This window comes from Populus trichocarpa, chromosome 12 (assembly GCF_000002775.5).
Source record: "Populus trichocarpa isolate Nisqually-1 chromosome 12, P.trichocarpa_v4.1, whole genome shotgun sequence".
Lineage (NCBI taxonomy): Eukaryota > Viridiplantae > Streptophyta > Magnoliopsida > Malpighiales > Salicaceae > Populus > Populus trichocarpa.
In genome coordinates, this window is record NC_037296.2 from 2,038,569 (window position 1) to 2,064,352 (window position 25,784).

Consider the following 25,784-nt stretch of genomic DNA (forward strand, 5'->3'; position numbering starts at 1 on the left):
AAATAAACTTCAATTAAAATCTCAAAAAATTATTGTTCATGAAGTAGTGAGTAATTCTGAACAGTTAGGTGTGAGTCTGATATAACTAAATGAGAATCTGCCCCAAACAAATTACGTGGATGACCTAACAAATGCATTTATAGATTAGTGTAACAGGTCTAGATCCAAGAGGAGATTTGGTCATGCCAGATCAGAATAACAACTCAAAAGAACCATAACTTTTGATTTGACCGTATAATTGCGCTTAAATTTTTACAGGAATTTCTAAAAGTCGTTTTCTCTAAAATAATCATTGTCTTTTTATATAGATTATCAGATCTTTAGATATTAAAAATCTCATTGAGGCTTCCTGATTTTAATAATTTTAAAATTTTCCTTTAACATGCATGGTAACAAGATAGAAAACAATTAATTTCACTTCACAGAAACATGACATGCAAACTTAATTTATCATCCCTAATGCACAATTAGGACTAAAGGACTCTTACTTTCCTAAAGTATATTAATCATCAGTTGTCAATGTCAATGAATTCCTTTAATATTATTTATGTCCCTTTTTTGCACCATATAAATATTGCATGATCAAAAGGCAGATAGAGCATTAAATAAAATCATTTTCTTGCAGTTTTGTTCATTAAATTTTAGTGCCAAAAATGGCATCTATATCACATGGGATAGGAGCTTAAGTGTGCAAAGCCAGTCATGCTTGAAGCACCATTCTGCCAAAGCTGTGAACTGCAACAGAAAAGGTCACTTAGTCAAAAACATAAATCACAGTTTTCTTCTAAAACAAGGTGGGTTGCTACAGAGGTTGGTGATATTAGTTCCTGTGAAGAGAACTTTGAGAAGCTTTTCAACAATGGAATGCTATGGAGAAGGAAGAAGACTAAGAGGGAAAGTTGCTGCCACTGAAGCTGAACAACCCAGAAACCATGTCTTACAGTCAAGAAATCCCAGGAACACTAACATGGTAAGATTTCTTACACACATTTTTCACTTGTATATTCCTTTTGGTTGCCAAGAAAAGAGGAGATCATGAAAGAAAATTGGTTTGTTTTCTCTGTCTCTTTTTGCTTCTTTTACTTTGATGGGTTTTAAGAAGTGAGAATAACCTCATAATGCTAGTCTTCAGCTTCAGTTGAATGGAGGATTTTTTTGCCTGTGAATTCGAAATGATGGGAGCTCAGGGGCTCAAAATTTATTTTCAAGCTCCTGTCTTTTCCCAACAATCAAAACATGCTAAAATTGGAAAAGGTCACTGCTTTTCTGATCTTACCATCCTCATTTCCCTGCCTCCACTTTGTGTGTGTTTGTGGTGGGTGGTAAGTTTCTAAGAATGCACTATTGTCTTGATCATATCAGGTTTTGTTTATGTTGGTTTTAGATAATAGAAATGTTTGCTTCCAAGAATCTGTTTCTTTTCTTCTTTTTTCCTTTATTGTTCTTTTGGCACAATGGGCCGAAGTTTCACGGTAAATGTGTTAAATGTTTGATCAATTGCTTGATACTAAATTACTAATGGGGTGTGAGGATCTGAGTTTCAAAAAGAAACTTCATTCTGATAATCAGCTTAGCCTCATATTATGAGCACAGAAATGCATGTAATAAGAGTTCCCTTTACTGCTCTAGCACGTTGTCATGTGTGATTCTTGTAAGTCTCTGTCGAGGAAGGATCATGGAGATCCTTTAGTTTCTGTTCCACAATATTAAACTGACAATGGTAATGCTATTGAAGGCGTTTATCATGGTAACTTTAATTTAAAAAAAATGAAGAACAACAAAGCAATAAACTGAAAAATTGAGGGGGGCTATATTCTCTTTCTCTAGTTTATATCTTGGCTCCCTTCTGTCAGGTCATGTTAAGGATGATGGCAATATGCAGAGGACTAGGTGGGGTTCTCTCTCCCATTTTGACAAGTTATATTTATAGCAGCAGGCCAGCTACAATCTCAGTATCTGTATGTGGCAATTTGTTATAGTATTTTTCTCTTTTTGATATTGACATTTGACGATGCATTGTTTAAGATTACATTTTGTTAGTATCTAACTCTTGAACTTTTCTATCTTGTCAATGATCTATAGGCTTAAGCATTGTATGTGCTGATATTGATAATAGTTACACTGACAGGATACCAAATTTGTTCACTAATATATGCTTGCACCTTGCAGGGTATGACTTGCGGTAAAAGGGCAAGACCTGAACTTGAGGGGCTTAAGCAACATGAAAGGGAGACTCAAGAAGCAAGTGTGGATATTTCTGGACAAAAGAAAACGAAATTAATCAAATCTGAGAACCAAGAGCAAGAGGATGAAATGTCAGCCGTGAAAATGGGAGTTCCAAGAAGTGGGAACCTGAGACACGAGTGGGAGGGGAGGTTTAAGACGGAGCTCCCTGAGGTGGAAACTGCTGGGACAGGGACCTCAAACACTGTGGTGTCTCCTGAGACTTTGAAGAAGATGGGGGCATATGATGAAGTCAATAACACAGCTTCAGATCCAGAGGAAGTGGAAGCAGATGGTGATATACTATCTACACTTTCAGGTCCCCCTCAAGTACCTGATGCAAGTGGGCTCACAGCAGAATTGGGCCAGGCTTATGCATTGGCGATTCCTGCAGTGAAGAATGCGCTGATATCCTTCCTAATCACTAAAAATTCAGAGGATCTAGCCTTTATGATCACTCAAGCTAACAGCGCATTCGCATCTCTTTATGCCCTCAATGCTGATTGTGGTTCGCTCTACAATAATGTGAGATCTTACATTCGTCATTGCTCTGAATTCTCTACAGCTCAGAAAGAGTTACAGGAGAACATGGAAGCTGTAGAGTTGGTATCTTCTTATGAGAATATTTCTGATCAATCTACTGAAGCAGCAAGGGCTGTTTCTGAAATTGAGGCAAATCTGGAAAAAGCCAAAGAGTACCTTGCTCCTCTTGAAGCAAGGTATCAAGAGACCAAGGCCTTGCTGGACAAGCTTGAGGCAGAGCTTGGACAAAGGAGAACCGAGGTGGCTTACCTGGAAGCTGAGAAGACTCAGCAGGAGGAAGCAATGGCTGAAACTGAGATAAAACATCACACTATTGCTGCACAGGCAAAGGAAGCCAAAGAAACACTTAAATCTATTCTCCGCCGACTAGAGGCTGCTACAGCTGCTATGGAAGAGACTAGAGCTCTCCTTTCCACTTCTTGATTCCTTCATACAACTACCATGTGTGCACATTGTTCAACTGATTTGGTTATAGGGACAATAGTACTATCCTTACCTTCTGTAATTAAACCATTTTGGAATCTCTTAGGAATAAATGATGCAAGAAAGAGTACTTTCAACTTTAGACCCACCATTATTGACTTGCATGCTCAGTTGAATAGGAGTCATGCTAGCGATGTTCCATCATAAATTTGGTTCAGATGATTATGGTTTACTGGCTTGTTGCTATCTAATTCATTTCCTTGTTACGGAATGCACTTGTACAATAGCAATCAACTTCCAGCTCCACAATGCATAGGCTTGCCTGTTCATATTACATGTAAGTGGTTAAACCACATCATGCCTGTTTTCAGACTGGTAATTTCAGTGCTAAATTAAGCTAGTGGATTTAGGCAGCTCGTCCTGCTCTCTGCCAAAAGTGGAGAGCTGAAGGAGTCTTTTGCAGGATAAGCAAATGGCTATGGAAAATTGGAAACACTTTCTAGCCGTTGCAGATAATTCGCCAACTCCAGGTAGAGATTTGTTTATTTAAGAACTGATATAGCCATTTCCATTAAATCATTAGAGGTGGTGAAAATCTGATCTTCCCTAAGATTCTTGTATTTCTATAATTTATGTGCAACAAGTCTGCGAGATTCATAAACGATATTTGGTTGCAAACAAGATAAAGCCCAACCCTTTTCAAAAGATTTGCAATTGACAATAATGAGGGAAGGTGTTCAGCTGAGAAACCACTTTGACTCTTTCTCAGGGTCAAAAAATTATCCTTAAGCACCCAAGGGTATGCGTTAAGGCACTAGAAATCTGCAAGCCGTACCCAAATAGCCGACATTGTAGGGTTCTTTAATACCTTATAAGAAATCAGCACCATTCTATCCTCAAGAACAACTAGTTCAAAATTATCATGTGTACCAAACCATTCCCTGCAACAAAGTTAGGACTGCTTAGATAGGATCAATCTCTTGAGCTCTTAAAAGTGTTGTTAGTGATATGTAGCTTTAAGCATTGTTATGCTGATATTGCTAATACTTGTACTGTGTGAGAACTAAATTTTGTGCTCACTCGTGTGCTTCTCTGAGAGTATTAGTAATTCTTGTGAAGATGGGAAAGGGAGGAGGTCCAAACTTGCGTAGACAAAAGAGGATTACAATAATCAAATCTGAGGACCAACGACAAGAAGATACAATATTAGCCACGAAGAAGGGGAGTTGAAGAAATGAGAATCTCAGACACGAGGAGAAGCGGAGGGTGAAGACTAAGCTCTCCGAAACTGGAGCTACTGAGATGGAGAACACTAATACAACGTTTCCTGTTGAGCCTGTGAATGGAACAGGGACTTGTGATGAAGCCTACGACACTCTGTTGTCTCCAAAGATAGAAAAAATGGATGATGATATACTGTCTATGCTTTCTGGTCCGAACCACGTGCCCGATACAAGCGGGATCGCAGCTGAAATGCTCCAGGCTTATGCCTTGACAATTCCTGCAGTGAAGAATGTATCGGTATCCTTCTTAGCAATTGCAAAGCCAAAGGATGCAGCTCTTATGACCACTCAAGCTAATGGTGCCTTCACAACTCTTTGTGCCCTCGGTGCAGATTACCGTGCTTTTTACAACGCCATGACATCCTATATTCTTCTTCGTTTGGAACTCTCTTCTGCAGAGAGGAGCTACAGAACAATACGGAACCGTGAAATTGGCGTCTTGTCATGAGAGGCTTGCTCACCAATTTTTTGAAGCAGAAAGGGCCTTTTCTGATACTGAGACTCATCTGGTAAAGGCTCAAAGCTTGAAGCATAGCTTGAAGAAATGAGAACAGAGGTGGCAGACCTGGAAGCTGAGAAGATTCATCGAATGGAGGCATTGGCTGAAATTACCAACAAAGCCGGGGCCATTTTTCCCCAGGAAATGGAAGCAAAAGGAATTATCAGAATCGTAGAGCTCTACTGTCCATTTCTTGATTTCTCCCTACAAGTACAAGGGACGTGCATGTGCGCACGCAATGTTGTACTGTTTGATCCGATTCTTATGTGATCATTGATGTTAACTTACTACTTTTGTAACTAAAGCAGACACTGATACTAGTAGTTGTAGCTTTTAGAAATGTAAAGATGCTAGACATGGTGGTTCTAACCGATCTTGGACTTCAAGAGGTTCAACTGCATGGGAGGTATCATATTCTGATTAAAAACAAAACTACTAAATTCTGATGAAGCAGCTTAAAAAAACATGTCCAGTAATAAGATTCCAATCCATCAAAAACCTAAATGCCAATGATGTTTGGTTGTTATGGTGCATGTTATGTTGCTATTACTTCATATAAGAGAATGCACCAGTAAAGGAGCAGTGAGTTTTCGGAGAGCAATTTTACTTGATCTTTGGCTTGCTATATCATGTAAATGATGCAGGCACCAGAAAACTGCAGATTGATCAAAGTAAAAAATAAATGAACTCCAAATGGGTTTTATAAAACCACATCAGAAATGAGCTCTACATCAGTCTCCTCTAGATCACCTAGTTCAGACAAGCATGTATACCAAAGAATAGCCAGCAATCTAGGATTTCATTGTTTTGCTAATCTCAGATTCGAATACAGAATTGCAGATAGACAAGTGAATAGATAACCAAACCTTTGCCAGGTTCTAAGTTTCTTTTCCATCTGCTTCCAGCCAGTCAAGCGGAAACCAGGAGTCTTGCATCAAAGACCAATACCTACCACCAAGTACGATTGAATATAGAGCAATAACAACATTATCCTTTTCAGGCAAATCACAATTCCATTAACAAAGAAATTGAGAGTCCAACCATCTTTCATACATGGAACAATGCAAGGATGAACCACTAGGGACAATTGACAATCTGAATTAGTTGACAAATTCCTGTTCAAGATGAACTTCACAACAAGCAACAACGCAGCTGAATCAACACTGGAATAAATACAAGGACTCTAATGGGGTGCTACCAGTTCTCCTTGACAATCTTTAACTTCTCAAATATAAACTTCCCTTCCTTGTACTTCTGAGATGCCTCATAAGCTCTTTCATACTTCCAGCCCAGCACCTCTTGACAATCGGCACAAGATATATCAGCAACAGTGTGGAGACCAGTCGTGAGATTCCTGTCCTCTTTAGGTCCCACGACAATGTTCATCGCATGAGAGAACAAAAAGGCTCGACCATGTCTTCCCTGTGAACAAAATTATGAAGAAGATTTTGAACAGAATTCTTGTCACTGCTTCCTATCATAATATACTATATAATTCCATTGTATAGCGGGGGGAAAAACGGAATTACTTGATAAAAAAACTAGCAATCAGAGATTGAACTGAATACAACAATCTTATGGACATAGAAGCAGGTATCATTTTTAGGGTTTCACATTATTGAAGACAAAAGACCCTTCATCAGAGACTCGCTTATAGTAACTTGCTGATATAAGGGTCTGTTATCACCTGATTTTCTACATAGATTGCCATCAATGGATAAGAGAAATGCTATGAACAGGATAATCCATATCATTTCTCTCACTGATAAAATGAAACCATGTCGATCTAAAGATCATTGCACAGAAAATCTATATAACACAAAGAGCACCAAGTCAAGACATACGGACAAGGAACAGCCAATTATCATAAAAAAGCAGCTAGAAGAAAATATGAAGCAACAATTTTATCAAAGATTCAAGTGATTCACCTGAAAAGCCTTAGAAATTACATCATCATGAAGTGAAACATGGTTTCGACAATTACAACAGCTGTACAACCTTGGACCCACCAATTCCGCCATTAATCAACAATTTCAAGGTTTAAACACCTTACTGATCACCAACAAAACACAAACACGAACACATGAACCAAATAAATCCAAGATTGATCACTCACACGGCAAGAAAATCCAAGAGGAGATGATGATCAAGTAAAATTGCAGTCTTTACTCTTTTGTGATCAAAACAAGGCTAAAAAGATAAGTAAAAGACCGTAAAGCACAAGTTCCTTTACCTACAACAAATTCAATGATGACCCAAAAGTCTGAAACAGGAAGCCAGAAACAACGTTAGCTTACTAGTTTAGACCAAACTCTAAAGTTGAGTGTAGATTCCAAGTACGGTTATATTACATTTTTTAGAGAAAAAAAAATGTGGGGTTGATGAGGGCAATGATTATTGATTGGCTTGAAAGAGTAAACCATAAGAACATCAAAGATATCAAATTAATATTACCTAACCACTAACACAGCTGTAGTTAAAAAAGAAATACACAAAGGCGAAGGTAGTTTTTTAAGTACACAGAGGCAAAGGTAGAAACTTCGGACACAAATCTATGTAACTCAAGATGTAGGTTATATTCTTTAGTTGTGTATAGTATTTAGTGTGTTTGTTATTGTGCAGTAGGTAATTTTTAAATATATTTTTTATTTGAAAATATATTAAAATATTTTTTTATTTTTAATATTAACACATTAAATTATTAAAAATATTAAAATATATATTAAATTGATATATTTTCAAGTTAAATATATTTTTAAAACCTATTTAATTACAGTTTGAAACACAACAATAAACAAGAATTTAGAATTTTATTTGATTATGAGTTCAACTTTTAGCCTATAAAAATAATGAAGAAACTTCCATGAGATAGTAGGCAAATAGTTCAGTTTCAATTTGGTTGAATGTAGTATATATTAAGAGTATGTTTGATATTGTGGTAATTTTTATGACTGTGATCTGAAAAAAATAAATTTTAATTGTGATTGATTTGATTAAAATATATATTTGGTTAAAATTATAATTGAAGTTATTGTTCAATAAAAAAACATGTCCAAAATATTTGGTTAAAATAGTGGTTAAGTAATAAAATTACTTGTATTATTTTTTATAAAAACATATCTAGAATTGGTGAGATAAATGATTAAACATTTTCTAGGACCGCCATCATCTTTTCTTATTTTTGGCCATGACATTGGAGTTTTAGGTCTGTCATTCTCTACTATAAAGTCTTCAAACTATAAGGGTTTCACAAATGATTCAGTTAAAATATATTTCCTTCATGTCATATATTATCTTATCCATACGGTCTGTGATTAATTTCACGTAATAAAAAATAGCATATAATATATTTATATATTGAAGAACTTGTATAATCGAAATAGATAGATTGAACAGTACTTCGTTTGATTTCTAATAAAAAATAATATCATAAATATCTAAAAATAGGTTTAATTTTATTTATAGAAAGTTCCTTTCCAAAATAACTCATCTAAAATGAGTGGGACTCATGAGTGGGATGCTGATTTTCAAAATTTACAGTATTTAGTTTAAAAAATTATTAATTATTATTTTTTTAATATTTTTTAATAATTTTAATGTCTTATTGTTAAAAAAAAATTAAAAAAAAAAGACATTTTAAAAAAACGCACAAAACGAACACGAGCCAAAACATGGTGGAGTTAGTTATCTGAGACGAGAACGCGCTGAAATTAGCGCGTGGAGGGCGGATTTATTGAGAGGATTCAATAGCTTTCGCTATCGTTTGCGACTTTGTTAGCGCTTAGGAAGCTCCGTGTTTGAGACGTCACAAAGCGCTTGTGAAGAGTACGCACACCTGAAATGACCTTATTGTTATTGTTATTTAAGAGTATTTGCAACAGTGCCATCATTGGCTATAAAAGTCAGCGAGGAATATCTTGGATTATCGGAAACTCATACAGTTATTATTACTAATCATTATAATTAAACAAAAATAATTTTTTATTATTTCTTAACCATTTAAATCAAGTCCATTGTGGATTGGGTTTTAACCATGTTATTTCTCATATAAAAAAATAAATAAATTTTAAATGAATTGATAAGATGAGAAACAAATCCATCTATTTTTTTTTTAAATCCCTTTTAATTTTTGGGATGGCGAACAAATTTAATTTATATAATTATATAATGAAATCAGTAAGCTAGTTCGGACACTCATGTTAATTAAAAAAATTATTAATCTTAGACCAAAAATATTTATTCATTTTATTTTTTGTCACTGTCAGGAAGTAAGATTAAGAACATGCTGGAATTGATTTGCTGATAACTACTGCATCCGAGAAAATAAGAACCAAACCCAACATTGGTGCTCACAAGTCTCAAGCTCTGGGTCATATGTCAATTCATTTGTCTAATCTTCAATTTTGATTACTCTAAAATAGGTTAAATTGTGTAATTAGCACGGAAAAGAAATAAATGGTGAAGTAATACACGTTACAGAGTTTTGGTTAAATATTTTAATAATTTCGTGGTTTATAAAAGTAATATTTTAATATTATTGTGTTTAGAAACCATGATATTTGTCCAAATATTACTGTTGTTAAGTGCCATATATTTTTTATTTTAATTAACATGAGTGTCCGGATTAGCTTACTCGACTTTGATTAATCCCACGAATTCTAAAATTAACGATCATGTGAGTCTTCAGGGGTCCTGAAAGGACTTGAATTTGTGATCATTGGAGAACAACCTCAAGACCTGACCAATTAAGCTACTACTCAAAGTTAATAAACTACAATATTAATTATAGAAGTTGTGTATCCATATAATCTTAGTTGCCGGGATTCGAAACGGGACAATATCAAAATATATTATTTTATTAAAAAAAAATTAAATGTTATTATTCCATTAAAATATATTGTTTTTTATTTTTTATTTTTAATATTAAAACATTAAAAGCATACCAAAGTCCAAGTCGCAAAATTAGTGCAATTTTGCCAACATCATAGAACAGACTATTTGGATAGTTGTTTACGAGTACGCATCCAAGGTAGTTTTATTTTTATTTAGTCTTACGGCTGTTAAAATAAATATATGAAAGAATTTCACTAATTTAGAAAAAAAATCAATCTTTTTTGTAATTTTTTTATTTTTTGAGAAGTAATGAAGAATCATTGGTCAACAAGTTTTTAAGCAGTCCCCTGAAAAGCTTTAGGAAGCGTTTGGGAACACGGTTCAACCCGCGTTCCTAAAAAAATTGAAATTTTTTTTTTGTTTTGCTAAAATTTAATATGATTTGTATGTTTTGGATCTTTTTAATGTGCTGATGTCAAAAATTATTTTTAAAAAATAAAAAAACATCATTGACATGCATTTTAGCACGAAAAGTTATTTAAAAAACACCGGTAACCACACTGCCAAACAAGATCTTAGAGAAAGATCACTTTGGAGGGCAAGAGGATTTTTGCAATTTTCGCAGCTGTTCAAGGGGTAAGCACTGAGTTTCGCCACATTACTGAAATTAAGAACAGAAGAAATAATAATTCCTGAAACATAATTAATTCTCGTCTTACTGTCTAACTTGCATCAATAAATATTTGATTCCATATGGAAAAATTAAATTAAAAAAATTATTAAATTCCTTTGATGTACAAATTATTTTTAAAAATTATATTTTAATATCAAAATAATAAAAATAATAAATTGGAAAAATAACCCCACCAGGCTTTGAGCGAGAATCAAGTTTACCGAGTGCCTCATAACCTTTCAAATCATTTTTTTGTATAACATGTCTTTAGAAGTGTACTAATAAGTATTTTTAAAGTTGTTCTTCCTTAAATTTTTAAAATTAGCACATTAAAACAATAAAAAAAAAAAAATTAATTTTAAATAAAAAAATTAATATTTTTAAAACACAATATTTGAAACTTAATTCCAAACATCCCTTAAAGATGAGTTTGCAAAAAACAAGTTTTGAGTGAAATTTAAATTTAGATAACCAGACCATAGTTTTGTAAAAAATATTTTCAAAACCATAATTTTAAATAATATAATTAAAAAATATACCTTAGACTGAGAAAACAAGAGATACTGAAAGATATTCAACTTCTTGACTGAGAAAAATAGCACAAAAGACCAGCAGCTGGAAAGGATTAAAGCAGAAGAATCAACACATAACTTCAGCTACAAGGAAAAGAAAAATGACACACGTGCGAGCTTGATTCTCAAGTCTTTCTTATTTTTATCAACGGTATATTTGGTATTGTTATACTTTTATGGTACTTGACTTGCAGGTAGAGCAAAAAAATATTCAATTGATAATTTAAATAATACAATTAAAAAATATAGCAACAATAATAAATAGATAAAAAAAAATGACAATGAAAAATAACTTGATTTAAGCCAACCTAAATTATAAAACAACTCATTAATAAAAGATAAAATTAAAAAAAACAACAACAACAAAAACCTTGTTAAATCAGGTTAACTCGCAAACTTTGTAACCATCAAAATCATGAAATTCTTGAACCATGTTTAATAAATAAGCTTCATTCTGAATCAATTTAATTTGAAAGATAAAATTGTGAAGAAAAAATCAAATTAGAAGTCTTGTCAAAGGGGAAAAAATAGAAATAAAAAGAATTGGGATTAAATTTGTTAGGAAAAAAAGCCCATGGAGGATGAAATTGTGGGAAAAAAATTATCAGGATAACCCGATAAAAAAAAAAGAATACAAAGATCAATTTCCAATAAATCAAATGTTGAATGATGAAATTTGAATAATTTAATTTTAAAAAAGATCATAAAAAAGTTTGATCCCTATTAACCTTTGAAATCGATGATTCGGATCATGAACCCAAAATTAACTCCATATCAACGAAAAGTAATCTTAGTTAACCTAGGTTATCTTGCAAGCCCCACAATCATAAGCACAAGATCTATCTTACCTTAATAGAAAGAAAAGGAAAAAAAAGGTAGGAAGATCAATTTCAAATAAATTAATATTAAAAAATAAAATTAAAATGAATCAATTTAAGAAAAGGACTAAAAAACAAAAGTCAACTCATGTTAACTTTTGAAACCGGTGACTCGGGTTATGAATCCGGTACTAATCTCATGGAAGACAAACCTTAAAAAATAACAAAGCAAAACTCTAAAAAAATAAATTAAAAAGTAAATAAATAAATAAATAAAAGCTTTTAAAAAGGAAAAATAAATAAACTAACCTGAAAAACCTTTTAAATTCAATTTAATCTCTAAAACTCGTCCTTGAACTTTTTTAGGCTATTTTAGATTAGCTTTAGTGTGTGAAGATTAAGTTATTTCGAAACTAGGAACCCATCCCACATGATTAGAGCATTAATTAATAAAGTAATATTTCGTTACTCTTTTGAAAGATAATAAAAATAGAAAGAAATGTCTGATTGTATTTCATGTATGTTGTTTTGTAAATACAAAAAATTATTTTAAAATAATTATATAAATAAATTTATTATATATCTCTTTCCTTGTCTCCTCAATAGACACGTTTTAAATAAAACTCTCTCTCTCTCTCACACACACACACACACACACAAATTATTTTCGAGTATTTCACATAACATTAATCAAACACAAACATAGTCTCAATAGCAAATAACACATATCCTCATCATATGAGGCATTTAGAACATGAATCTCTCTTGAAATGAGTCTTGTAGGTGTGAATATCTAATATTCCTTCACAAGCTTCAATTTCTCAAGTATGAAATTCCCTTCCTTGAACCTCTGTGTTGGATCAAAAGCTCTCACATATTTCCAGCCCAGCTCCTGACCACAACTGCTGCAGTGGATACCAGCAATTGTGTACATCCCAGTTATCATCTTCATGTCTTTTTTATGTCCCAAAACAATGTTCATCACATGAGAAAACATATATGCCTGTCCTGATCTTGCCTAGCCACCAAATCATTTGAAAAAAATAAAAAAATCCCACCTTAAATTGATAATTTTATTACCATATATTCTTTCTGAATGGATAGACAAATAATTAAGTTGTTTGTCACCTGATAAGATTTGGATAAGAGATCCGTACTGAAGGCAAGAGGATTTCTGCAATTCCTGCAGCTGTACAAGGGATTCTCACCGGATTCCGCCATATATAGCTGCTGCAAAGTTTAGCATCAAAAGAAAACAGAATTCTTGAATAGAAGTTACATGAATAATACTGATAATAATACTAAATGTTCATGAAAACAAGCATGGCAAGATTAAACAGAAGAAGAGGAGGAGGAGGAGGAAATTAGACGTTCTCACATGAAGGATGACCCAAAATAGCTGATCCAAAGATGAGCACAAAAGAATATTGTGTTGAGAGTATGATCAGTGTCTTGAGATCAAATTTATGGAGTTGTAAGAGAGAGAGAGTACTTCAAAGCAAAAGGTTGACCGACCAAGAGATTGAATAACAGTGGAGAAAGCTAATAACTGACTATTATTCTCTACTCTTTAGTTTTGAACACAGATAAAACTTAGTCCTTCATGTTTCAAAATCTATGTACATCAGTCCCTCGATTGACCACTATTTGGTTTAAACCGAATAATCAAACCGAATTTAGAGATTTCGGTTTGCTTTTTGTTGGCCTTTCTCTTTCAGTTTACTTTTTCAACACACTGAATTAAATTTAGTTCGGTTTTTTGGTTTAAGTGCTTTTTTAATAACAAATGATGATATTAGTTTGTGAAACCTAATATTCAAAAACAAAAAAATGAAGTTTAATAAACCAAAAACCATAAAATTACTTCTAATATTAGAAAAAAAAAATCATTTCTTAACTAAAAATGAATTCACATTTTGGTTTGGATTTTATCTTGATTTTAAAATGTTTGGTTAAAACCAAACAAAATTTATTAAAATTAAAACTAAGAGTTGATTTGGTATTCCCGTAGTAATTGTTTTTCAAAGTGTTTTTTGTTTGGAAATATATTAAAATAATATTTTTTTATTATTTTTGACATTAACATATTAAAACAATTAAAAATACTAAAAAAATAATTTAAAATAAATAAATAAAATAATTTTTTTAAAAAATACTTTTCAAACATAAAAATAAAAACAAAATCAAAATGTTTACCCATACCTAGTCGGGACAATGTTTGTACAAATTATTCATACTAAGGACATGAAATTGACCAATATGTTTGAAGTCGCGTCTCTAAATTGTCTTTTCCTTCAATTTTTATTCAATTTGTAATCAAATTCCCAAATGAATATCATACACAGGTAAAAGACAATTGCAACCCTGTTGTCATCAATAAAAACATTTGGTCACCATCACAGATTCGTCATGCACCATTAAGCTTGCAGGTTGGCTAGAAATTTAAATGGTGGGAGTACAATTTTTATTTATTAATTCGAAGGCTATGATAGTAGAGTTGCGAGAAATTTTATGTTATTTAAAAAGTAATTAATAATATTATATTAATTATTATATTAATTTATTTTAAAAAATAGATATAACTAGAAAAAATAAATTCTAAATAAAGATACTCTTATTACTTTTGATGAATATAAGTTTCATCTTTTTTTTTATATTTATTCTTTTTTAAAATAAATCTAAAAAATAACTAAATGAATATTATTAATTATTTTTTAATTACTATAAGGTTTAAAATTAAGGTTGTTGGTGTTGTTGAAGCTTTTAATTTATTATTATTTTAAAATTTAATTTGGTCGCATTAATGACGTTGCTGTAAGTTGTAACTCAACGAGTTGTTTCTAATTTTCAATTAAGTTTTTTATTGTATTATTTTCACAATATATTAATGGCAAAGCGAGAAACAGATTATATATATTCACTTTGGCAGAATCTAAACAATTGTTAACATAAAAATTGACTCCCAAAATATAAAACCGGCGACTCACGGCGAGCGCCACCGCAGTCTATGCCTTCTCCATTTTAGTTTTATTTTTTAATAAAAAATTTAAAAAGATGTTCACATGTCGAAAATAAAGAAATGTTTTTTCATCAAAAAAAATAAGAAAAACATCATATTTATAACTAATTTTCGGGGGAAATCAAAATAATAGCATATTAAAAAAAATTATTTTTTCTAACACCAAAAATATATATATTATATTAGACTAACGATTAAAACAATTTATGATATTGATCAAATAAAAGAAAAAAACAATTTAATGTGTAAAAGTGATTGTATACAAAATAATAGTATTGTATTATTCATCAATTTTCTTTTAATCATTTGGATAGTAATAAAAAAACTTGTAAAGAATATGAATAACATATATATATTTACATTATTAATATAAATAACTCAAATTCCTCAAACTAATAGTCATGTCATCTGTATTTTATGGGCAAACAATCAACTATTCCTTAAAAAACTACTCACAATCATCTAAATTTGTGGTTGAGTTTGAGATATCTCCAAGAGATTTAATCCTATTCTCAATCTTTTTTCTTCCTTACATTTAGTCAATTGAGAGCCATCTCATTGAAATCATCAAGTATATACACCTTTAACAAATAACAATTTAAATTTTTATTTAATTAATTAGCTAATGTTATCGATAACAGTTTAAAATGAACATTTCATTTAATTCAATTGGATTCTCTCTCTCTCTCTCTAAAAAGGAAAAATAGGCTATTTCAAACTTTTAAATCATACTATGATGATGTGTGTCTATAACACTCATATACATACAGAAAAATCCCACCATATATTATATCATGATAAAACCTTAAAATACCACTAAAAAGTTAAATAAGATATACCAAAATTCTGATTACAACACTACTGGAATCTTAGAAAGATTTCGACGATACAAATCCAACGACATCAAGAATAGTCACCAATGATGACCCAAGTGCGCCACACTTGCTGTCTAAAGATGATAGATGGCTCACTTGCCTTTAACGATAAGTATGAGTCATTTAAGTTATTGTTGATGATCTTTTTTGGGTGTTATTGGATTTTTCAGTCAATATTTTTTTTAAGGTAATTGTGGTATAGTAATTGTAGTTTCAATATGCCTCCAAGATTTTTTTTTTCTTTCTTTTTACGATATAATCAATACCATAAAAAAAATCTCAACAAGATAAATTCAATAACACCAAGAATTATCACTAATGGCGACCTGAGTGTGTCACATTTATCATCCAAAAGTGTTAGGTGACTCATTGTTTTTTAGCGTCAAGTGTGACTCGCTCTGGTCATTGTTATTGAGATTTTTTTGATAGTATCAGTAGTGTTGTAGTCGTTGCTACAATGTGCCTCCAATATCTTTTTATTTATTTCCTTCTCTCTCATTTCTCTTCACAAATTATAAAAAGGAGAGAGAAGAAATAATAATAATAATAAAAATATTAGAGACACATTGAAACTCTATTTAGACATCATTAGTACAATTAAAAAATTAATTATGATGGACGTAGCTCAACTGGTCAGGTTCTAAGTTTGCTCCATAGAGGTCACCCGTTCGAGTCCTACAAACCTCAGGGCCAATGGAAGCTTACATGGTCGTTAACTTCAAGACTCGAGGGATAAGTCGAGGTACGCCCAAGATGGCCCGAACACCCATGTTAATAAAAAAAATATTTCAACAACCCTGAGGGGTGTAGCTCAACTAGTTAGACCATAGATTTGCTCTCTAGAGGTCACCAGTTCGAGTCTTACAAACCTCAGGGTTACAGGTGGTTTATATAGTCGTTAATTTCAAGGCTCGTAGAATTAGTTGAGGTACGCGTAAGATAATCTGGACAACTATGTTGAGAAAAAAAATTTCAACAAGAAAAAAAAAAGAAAAAGAAAAAGAAAAGAAGACAAATAAGGACTCGACTGCGTGCATACTTTCCACTAAAGGTGGCTTGTGCTTCACTTACCTTTAACTGCCGTGTTCCAAGTTACCTTCGATGACCTTTTCATGATGTTATTGAATGTCTTGTAGATATTTTTCTATTAATATTAGTAATGTTGTAATTAGAATTTCAGGTGTATTTGAGTTTTTTTCTTTATGTGTTTTCTTATCTCTCCTCTCTTCGTTTCATAATATTTTTAAAATGTCACGATTTTAATTTCAATACAAGATTAAATGTCACGTTTCTCAGTTATTTCGCCTCTCTCTTAAAAAAGCGTGCTAAAAAGCAAAAATAGCCCCTCCCAAAAGTAAATATCCGTTGATTGGATTCCCTCCCCTCGTATCTAACTTAACTCCCGTTCTTGTTGGTTTCACTTCCAGTTTCAGTTCTGTCTTAAAAACCCCTCCTTTTCTCTTTCTTTAACCAGACATGGCGGATAGTTACTGGAGATATGCCGGCGACTCACGGCAGCAGCCGCCGCAGTCCATGTCTTCTCTCACCGGAAAACGCCCTCGCATCGATTACGGTACCACTTCAAAATTACTACTCATTTCTTTTCAATTCTATAGTAAAGTTTCCGTCTTTTCCCGCTTATATGCATAAGTCAATCAGGGTTTTCTTTTAACATTTTGTGGCATGCCCTGCTTGATTTACTTGCTTGATAGCTTGCTTAATCACGGGTTTTGGTAATGGGGCGGAAGGCTTTGTGTTAATTGTTTTTGAAAGGAAAGGGCAGCTGAAAGGGTTGATCTTGTAATTAATCTTGCTGTTGATTTTTAAAGGAATTTATGATATTGATGCGTTATAAGATGGGAATTATTGTTGTTGGAGAATTTATTGTCTTTGTGTTTATATTTAAGAAAAAGAAATCTTCTTTTTTATTTATTTTTGTTTTCTGTTATAATGTTTTTGGTTTTGCTATTTCCTTTGTATTTTAACTGGAGCTTTTTAAAGTCTCAATTTTGGTGGATATTTCTTGTCGGCCTTTTCTGTGAAGCCTTGGTTATTTCAGCATGTTGATTATCTGTGATGTAGTAGTCTTCTGTTCTTGTCAATATCTGTGTGTTATTGATCTAGATCAGTTTTTGACATTCTGTTGAAAGATTTATGCATTAGTGCTATTTCCATGCTTTAGGAATGATGTGCAGCAGTAGCATGTTCCTCCTTTCAACTTATTCAGATGGTTTATTTATGTTGAAATACATGCTTGATCTTGCAGATATCCCAAGCGGCCGTGACTTATCCAGTTATTATTCCCGTGATGATGATAGAGGGGCTCTTCATGTAATCAGAGATTCAGACTCCATCGGAGCATCTTATGACCGTTACTTGCGTAGTGGGGTACTTGGTTATTCTTTATCTCTTTTCATGTAGTTGAAAAAAGGGGGGGATACCACAGAAAATAATAATATGAGAAATTTTAGTTATGATAGCCTATCTTGAATGTCTAACTACGCTGCTTTTATACAGGCACAGAAGAATGTCATAAAAAGAAACCAACTCGCAATACCAAAACAAAGTTAATATTTGAATTTGATAAGAAATCTGTAGATACCCAAAACTGTCTAAAAAAATTATGTTCAAAATCTTCTTAAATTACATGTTAGCGGCTACAAGTCTTTGACAATGGTTGACTTGATTTATTTTTTAACCTCAAGTCTACCTCTGTCACTCGCTTCATGATTAAAAGTTATCTGAGTAATTGAATGAATGTTTCAGACAGTTTCATCTTATGGTGGGGGACAGTCTGCTAGAGCCATGAGTGGGGTGCCTAGTCATCCTGTTGATGACACACGCATGGTGAGTATGGGGCCCATGGACCCTGGGGCTAGTGTAAAAGACAGGTCATTGCGCATGGGAAGTGGAAGATCTGAGGTTTCCCTTCCTCCTGATGCTAGCAGCACACTGTTTGTGGAGGGCTTGCCTTCTGACTGTACACGACGGGAAGTTTCCCGTATCCTTCCATTGTTTTCCATATGTAATCATAGTTTTCCTTGGACTTTTTCCCTTCTAGTATTGCTCTGTAGCCTTCCACATGTAATTCCAGTACTCTTGGACCTTTTCTCTTCTTCTTTTGTTCCTTCACTTGGGATTAACAGATATCTTTCGCCCTTTTGTTGGCTACAAAGAAGTGAGACTTGTAAGCAAGGAATCAAGACATGTGAGTCTTCAAGATATTGTTATTATTATGATTGTCATCATCCTTTATATTATTTTAGTATGTGCTGAATCAATATTTAGAACATTAATGGATTCACTGGTTGCTAAAATGTGCAGCCTGGGGGAGATCCACTAGTACTCTGTTTTGTTGACTTTTTGAGTCCCGCACATGCTGCCACTGCCATGGATGCATTACAAGGTGAACTTAACATGCTCTACATTTTTTCCCCTTTAGGGAGTTTTAGTCTCATGTATCAGTTTGCAGGCCCATTGTATCTGTTACTATCTAATGTTTCCTTTTCGATGCTAGTTTTTAACTTTTTATATAATTGCACCAATGCCTTTGGCACTTCCTTTTAGTTTCTTTTGTGGGTTGGGGTGGGTTCTCAGCTGTGTGGCATTAAAGATTTTTTAGTGATTTGAGCCAGCTTTGGAATAGTTGAGTGGTGGTAAGTGGATTAGCGAGGCGTGTTCTTGAAAATTTGGGCAGTTGATTGATCATATTGATGGATTGATCAAATCGTCATGACATTTTTGACACTTATATACTGCAAGGACAACTTTAAACCTACTCGAGTTATCATCGACTATTGATGGATTTCAAGCCAAACTGGTTGAATAGGTTAGCTAAACTGCTTTAGGCCTATATGATTACCCATATGGCTAACTGTATTTTGTGTGATCCAATGATGATGCTGTCAGTATCTCATGTCAAGTTTAGCCTTGCGTCTCCTCATCTCAGCATTCTATGCTATGCACAGGCTAGCTAACACGAGAGAATACGCGGTTCCCAGTTTCAATCCCCATACCGTGTAAATCAGATGGCCTGTCTTCGCCCATTCCTCATTTGCATTGCATTTTTGTCTCTCAGGATTTGTATGGTGTTTTCACATTTTTCGACTTGGGTGTGTTCAACAGTGATGATGAACGTTTGGTATATTCTGCGCTTATGTACTTGAGATAAATGATTACAACGCCTTTTATGAGCTATCTATTGATCCCCTAATTCGTCGTTCAAAGCGTGGTTAGTCGTGCAACGTGAAACAGTCGAGCTCGATTTTGCAGGTTATAGATTTGATGAGCATGACCGCGATTCGTTCCATTTAAGATTGCAATTTGCTCGCTATCCTGGTGCAAGGTCAGGTGGCGGGCATCGTGGCAAGCGTTGAATAGCGCGGTCTGGCAGGTGATTTATGCTTTCTTTTTTATCCGCCCGACCTCTTATTATTCATGGCCGTTAGGTGCTCTGCAAGAAAACTTTATTGTGAAACGATCAATCAGGCTAAACCATGGAAACGGCAATTTTCTGTAGGACTTGCGAACTGGGGAATGTAATGGGGGATGATACCACAACTTTGCAGTTTCAGGAATTACATGAATATCTGAATCAGCACCTTTAGTAGGATACACGTGATCACGTGCTTTTTGATAATTATTCTGCAACTGTTAGTGACTCGGATAAAGCGTGCTTTGTGTTAAAAAAATGCGGGTTTTGTTTGTTTTGAATTACTAAGGTTGTCCCCCTATGCATATTGGAGGATACCAATGAATTTATTTCTAGTTGATCTAATGAAGTCTATCTGTGTTTGCCTATGGATTGGGTTTAGATTCATATGATTGTGTGTACCAATGAAGACTTGTAGTTATCCGCGCTTGCCTATGTTTTGGGATTGGGAACAAATGATTACATGCATGTGCTCACAAATACAGATGCATAAGAACATGGGCACTCACATTGATTAAATATCTGCATTCATGCACATGCACTCACATCACATTTCATAGGCACACTGTTTATTTATTTACTGCTTGCATAAGTTTTTGAAAAAGAAATGGATGGTCTGTCTAGGAAATAAAAGAAATTGTTTCTTGTTGGTCTTTTTTAATATTTTCATCATCTGAAGTAACTATCATGCATGTAGGATACTCTGCGTGGAATATATTTTCTCGATTCGTCAATCTATTCCCTGAAAGTTTTCCCCAGGTTGCTGGGTTAGAATATAGTTTTTAGTATACTATTAAATCTGAGTTTCTGGTCTGTGGTTGAGAAATTTGAGAGTCCTTGAGTGTCTTTCAGCGGGTTCATACATTGAATGTTAAGATTGCTTATGCAAGCCAACTTTTATTCGCCTGCCAAGAGCTTAACGAAGTCCAGTCACAAGCTTTCACTATGAGAATTGGAGTTTAATATATTGTGAATTTTTGGACATGGATGCATTCTGGTCTCTTTTTGTCAAAGCAGTTTTACCATTATCAGGCTCCGCTAATATACCTATTGCTAGCAGGCTTGATCGGTGGCAATTTTCTAGCTAATATACCTATTGCTAGCAGGCTTGATAGGTGTTTATTAGGCTGGCTTGGAAGCAGGTTAGCTGTTTAGCTGCTTCACTTTAAAAATGGCACATCCTTGTGCGGGCTACCACGATCCCTGCTTGTATATTCAGGTCGTTGAGTTGATTGTATATCTGGTTCAGGATTCATTTTGTTTCATCCCAAACACCGTGTTAGTTAGATATACGTTGCATTGAGGATGATCATTGAAACCTTTCTTCATCATTGGTACATGGCAATCTACGAGGGCTGTAATTGCCTGTTACTTATCAGCTGAAAAAATCTGCCATCAAACTATAGGTAACTGTGTCACTTGGATCTATGCACAAGGATCTGGATTGAGGATCTTCTATAGTAAGAAGTTAATTCACCTCTACTGGCTACTGTATTGACCCATTGGCTTTTGTGGTAATGGTGTTCCATAGACGCCATAGACAAAAAGACTGCCCGGATCAAGAACATTTTGTAGATATTTCTCATACCTTTTCAAATCGTAAGCAATATCTCATGTAGGAGGTACAATACTGTTTCAAGAATGGGCTAAATATATGTGAACATATGGACGAGATCAAGAAAATGTTTCTTTTGAGACGTAGCGATCATATTCTTTTGGTACATTTTGTTCTGTTGATATGAATTTGAGGAGACATTTCGATGGTAGGAACAATGATGAGCTTCAATCCAAGGTTGTGAGTTCCTGACTGTAGTTTAGACCGGAGTGAAGGATCGTTGTCTGACCTTTAAGCTAACCTTTCTCTCCCACTTGTTAATTCCTTTACTGTCAGGTAGCATTTGGCTCAGTATTGATGCAACTACTTTTAGCATTACATTTGTTCAAATGCAGATTTGAATGTACGAGTTTGGTGCGATTCTTTGGTCTATGTCTGTAAAACTTCGGTGTCTTTTTTCTCTTTTCCAAACCAAACGCCTTCCCAAGGTTTGACCCGTGCACAGAAGAATTTTTTTTGGCTGACAGGATTTTTGCGTTCGATCTCAAAGTGATGGAAATTTCTGTGTCTGGACTGTCCCAGAAAACATAAAAAAGATTGGAGCAAATGATATTAAACATGAGAAAACATTCAATTCTCAATTTTTATTTAGAAGAGAGTAGCCATGCATGATGGCGTTACATCCATCTTCTTAATTCTTCTCTTCTATAGTGGTGATACCATGAGTTGTCGCGCCGTCGATGATAGCATATTTAGCCGCACCGGCTATTCCAATTATTCACGTAAGTTATTAAAAGTTTTGGGTTATCAGCACTTGCACAACCCTCCAAACAAACATCCATACAATCTGAGCCATCATCAATTGCTTGGCTTGAAAATACCAGCACCACCATTGATACAACAGCCAAAGCACCACTCAAGACAACTTTGGACTCCATCACCTTTTGTTTTGGAAATTTCTTTAGTATACTAGATAATAGCTTCTTATATAACATAAAACGTGTCACTAGAAAATGAAAATCGCATGAAATAACTACTTTTGAAGTGTGAATACCCCACCCGACTCTTATAGTTTTTCATTTGATATTATTAAAGAAGAGAAATTATTAGGTGAATATATTCCTATTCGCAGCAGTAGCTTGATGATTGGTACCCAGAGTGCCCATTGAGAAAGTACTGTGTTTGGCCATGGTAGGCTATTGTGTTAGGGTGGTGACTAGACCTCTAGGTCTCCGGTGTACCCAAAAAAAAGGAATTTGTTTGATGGTTCAACAGAATGTATGCCTTTGTCTGTCAGTGCCATTGTGGTTGTTGTAGGGACCAAAGTATCAGAGGTGTTTGAGTGTAACAGAGGAAATCGAAGGTCAGGGGGCTGTTGACATGGTTACATTTCCATCTCTCTTGATGAACAAGGCAAAATCAATCGTTGGAACTTGAAAGTATCAGTAACAATCTTGAAGAGGCAAGTTTATCCACAGCATGCAACTTTTAGTTATTGGAAAACGTTATCAACCATACCGACTGGCGATAAATTAATTGCTGTCATAACACAGCATGAAATAGTCTTATCAGTTTGAGTTTTACGTGCATTTGTGTTTTTACTTTGATATTGCAAAATGTAGGGTCTAACACTTATCCCTAAATGCAGCAATCTGGAGCTTTTCATGTGGATCTTGGACGCTGGTCACTGCTATCCTTTGGACCTGAAGTTCGCCGAGCATATGGTTCCTCTAGATTTTTCTTCATAAGCAGCATACTTGGAGGAATTTCAGGCAAGCTTTCTTATCAAACCAGAGCCAACTGTTGGTGGGACAGTAAGGATAAACTGGTTTTGTTACACTCTCCTACATCATTGGTTGAAGCCTTTTTTAACTTGCTACATTCTAAAGGACACATTTGGGAGCAGTTTAGACAGGCATAGTTTATGGGTTCTCCGGGCTTCCCACCACTTTCTCATACGAAAAAAAATCACCGGACAAATCATGATAACCGAGTTTTTTTCTTATAAGTCTTTACATGAAAGATTTGAGGAGTTATTGATAATAATTTTTAAAATAAATTTTTTTTGTTAAGCACAAGCTTAAATTTAAGAGGTTAAAAAATCCATAAAAGCCCAAAAAAACCCACAGGTTAGGCAAAATGATTGGGCCCAAATGCCCATGGAAATGAGCTCAAGCCCTAGGCTAGGTCTAGTGCCCGTGGGCTCGAGTGTTGTGCCGGAATAAAAAATCATTAATGATAAATAAATATAAAAAATAATAAATAATAAAAGTTAGATATAAACCAATATATTTAATCTTACAACTTGAATCCTTGGCACGATTGTGTTTAACGACTTTGATTACAAAATCGATTTTTTATTTAATTAAATGATCATAAAAATAGCCACACATGCAATTGATTAATTAAAGTTGAAGGCAAAAAAATATTTTTCAAGTTTAAACATATTAAAAATATTATCCATAAAATAATATTTTTAATTTTTTAAAATAAATTTCATTTATATAAAACATATAAATGAATTAGAATAATCTCTTAAAAAATTAAATTTATAAAAAATAATTAAAAAATAACCACTATTTAAAAGAGTATGATAAACAAAATAAAAGGGATATTGATTAACATATAAATTTAAGAACTATCTTGAAAAAAATACGCATAAAAAGGAATTAACTAAAAAAAATAATTTTTTTAAAAGAAAAAGGTTAGGTATTGTTGTGTTTAATTAGAAATCCAGACCAACGTGCTTGACTCATTTAGTAAAGGTTTGCACACAGGCCTGAAATAGTAGACCTATGTACTTGAGCTCTCTCTCTCTCTCTTTTTTTTTTTTTTTTATGGATCCTTAATTTTCTTGAAGAAAAACAAGTTGGTTGACAAGTCGTTTGATATAGACTAGTACAATGGTTGGAAAAACAGGGCAAAAAGTTTTTTGACCTCGTAACATAATTTTCAATCTATTTTTTTTATCTAAAACACAAAGAAAACATCCTAGGCAACTTGATAAATTCGTTCATGACCTCTAACAATCTTCTCAAAAACTGAAATCAACCCGAAACTAAAAATTTAACCGAGCTCATATATGTTTTTCTAGATAATTTCAAGGTAAAAAACAATTAATGTGAACTCCTCTCATCAAATGAGATAATTCGACACCAATCTTGATTATTTTTATTGCCGAAATCAATTCCAAAAAAATATTCTTTCTCTAGTGTAGGATTCTAGTTGCTTTCTCTCACTTCTCTCAAATTAGAGCTTAAAAAAAAAAATGAAATTTGAGACTGAAATTGATTTTTCCCAAAAATTTCAGAAACTAAAAGGATCAATATTTATAATTTATAAAATATGAGGACTATAGTAATTGTTTTGTCTAAATATTTTTAAAGCCATTCATTGCTTCTGTATTTGATCTTTTATCTTTAAATCTTATTATTCTCCAATAAATTGGTTTCTAATTTGGTCCAATAATAATTAATAATTATTATTTTTTTAAAAAAAATATGGTGAATAGTCTATCCACAATATCACATGAGAGAATCCACGGTATATTTTATGCAGCGGATTCTTCACGCATTTTAGATTTATAGTTAATTCTTTCCAGACAACTTTAGAATCAGGAACAAAAGGGCTACCTAGCTTTTGGCATTGGATTTCACTTGTAATTCTCCAGCTATAAAACGAGGCAACTCTCCTCCTCGACTCGAGCACACAAGGATCTCTTCAGGAACAGGTGCTGCAAAAAATTACAAAGAAAATATTACAAAGAATTGGCAAGAAGCAAAAGATCACACACCAAAAAACAGAAAGAGGAAACTCCCCACCGCCCCCCTCAAAAAACAAGAAAAAAAGAAAAAAAAGTGACCTGCTGTCAATTTACACGTAACATCAGGTTCTACATGTACAGGCCTTCGGACCCTACAAAAGGCCATCAAAGCTCCCACACAAGAACTCGTCTGTCTTTCAAACTGGTGGTCTGCGCTGTTAGGCACAGCCAGCTAACAGTGATAAAGATTGGGTTTTTTTTTTCCTATACCAA

At 33.6% G+C, this 25,784-nt stretch overlaps 3 protein-coding genes and 1 long non-coding RNA gene across 9 annotated transcripts; 2 read left to right on the top strand and 2 right to left on the bottom strand.

The window, feature by feature from the left end:
* Positions 1-616: 616 nt before the first annotated feature.
* Positions 617-3,326, top strand: LOC7496414 (uncharacterized). 2 transcript variants are annotated; one of them, XM_002317759.4, is made up of 3 exons: positions 617-970; positions 1,854-1,958; positions 2,170-3,326. In XM_002317759.4, exons 1-3 carry the CDS (start codon positions 860-862, stop codon positions 3,187-3,189), a joined length of 1,236 nt encoding a protein of 411 aa, XP_002317795.3. In that variant the 5' UTR covers positions 617-859; the 3' UTR covers positions 3,190-3,326. The 2 variants fall into 2 exon arrangements, with proteins under 2 accessions (XP_002317795.3, XP_024438116.1); XM_024582348.2 differs by lacking the exon at positions 1,854-1,958.
* Positions 3,327-5,964: 2,638 nt separating this feature from the next.
* LOC7496416 (protein yippee-like At4g27745) lies at positions 5,965-7,448 on the bottom strand. Of its 2 annotated transcripts, XM_002318407.4 has the most exons (3): positions 7,205-7,448; positions 6,900-7,023; positions 5,965-6,393 (listed from the first exon to the last, which is right to left on the bottom strand). In XM_002318407.4, exons 2-3 carry the CDS (start codon positions 6,990-6,992, stop codon positions 6,166-6,168), a joined length of 321 nt encoding a protein of 106 aa, XP_002318443.1. In that variant the 5' UTR covers positions 6,993-7,023; positions 7,205-7,448; the 3' UTR covers positions 5,965-6,165. The 2 variants fall into 2 exon arrangements, with proteins under 2 accessions (XP_002318443.1, XP_024437773.1); XM_024582005.2 differs by having other exon boundaries at positions 6,900-7,445.
* Positions 7,449-12,528: 5,080 nt separating this feature from the next.
* On the bottom strand, positions 12,529-13,413 carry LOC7464290 (uncharacterized). Its single transcript, XR_002977019.2, has 3 exons — positions 13,246-13,413; positions 12,996-13,097; positions 12,529-12,885 (listed from the first exon to the last, which is right to left on the bottom strand). It is a non-coding gene; the product is annotated as an uncharacterized LOC7464290 (long non-coding RNA).
* Positions 13,414-16,960: 3,547 nt separating this feature from the next.
* LOC7464291 (RNA-binding protein 1) lies at positions 16,961-23,680 on the top strand. 4 transcript variants are annotated; one of them, XM_002317761.4, is made up of 7 exons: positions 16,968-17,334; positions 18,028-18,149; positions 18,528-18,762; positions 18,908-18,969; positions 19,086-19,167; positions 20,034-20,154; positions 20,281-20,561. In XM_002317761.4, exons 1-6 carry the CDS (start codon positions 17,238-17,240, stop codon positions 20,135-20,137), a joined length of 702 nt encoding a protein of 233 aa, XP_002317797.1. In that variant the 5' UTR covers positions 16,968-17,237; the 3' UTR covers positions 20,138-20,154; positions 20,281-20,561. The 4 variants fall into 4 exon arrangements, with proteins under 4 accessions (XP_024437778.1, XP_052301670.1, XP_024437779.1 ...); XM_052445710.1 differs by lacking the exons at positions 20,034-20,154; positions 20,281-20,561 and adding an exon at positions 23,397-23,680 and having other exon boundaries at positions 16,963-17,334; XM_024582011.2 differs by lacking the exons at positions 20,034-20,154; positions 20,281-20,561 and adding an exon at positions 19,840-20,003 and having other exon boundaries at positions 16,964-17,334.
* Positions 23,681-25,784: the final 2,104 nt, after the last annotated feature.

Coding starts and splice junctions, on each gene's coding strand:
- LOC7496414 (XM_002317759.4), top strand. CDS start 860: ATGGAATGCTATGGAGAAGGAAGAAGACTAAGAGGGAAAGTTGCTGCC. Junction 971..1,853: donor ATCCCAGGAACACTAACATG/GTAAGATTTCTT, acceptor CCCTTCTGTCAG/GTCATGTTAAGGATGATGGC. Junction 1,959..2,169: donor CAGCTACAATCTCAGTATCT/GTATGTGGCAAT, acceptor TGCACCTTGCAG/GGTATGACTTGCGGTAAAAG.
- LOC7496416 (XM_002318407.4), bottom strand. CDS start 6,992: ATGGCGGAATTGGTGGGTCCAAGGTTGTACAGCTGTTGTAATTGTCGA. Junction 6,394..6,899: donor TAATTTCTAAGGCTTTTCAG/GTGAATCACTTG, acceptor TTTTGTTCACAG/GGAAGACATGGTCGAGCCTT.
- LOC7464291 (XM_024582010.2), top strand. CDS start 17,238: ATGGCGGATAGTTACTGGAGATATGCCGGCGACTCACGGCAGCAGCCG. Junction 18,150..18,527: donor ACCGTTACTTGCGTAGTGGG/GTACTTGGTTAT, acceptor TGAATGTTTCAG/ACAGTTTCATCTTATGGTGG. Junction 18,970..19,085: donor TAAGCAAGGAATCAAGACAT/GTGAGTCTTCAA, acceptor TAAAATGTGCAG/CCTGGGGGAGATCCACTAGT.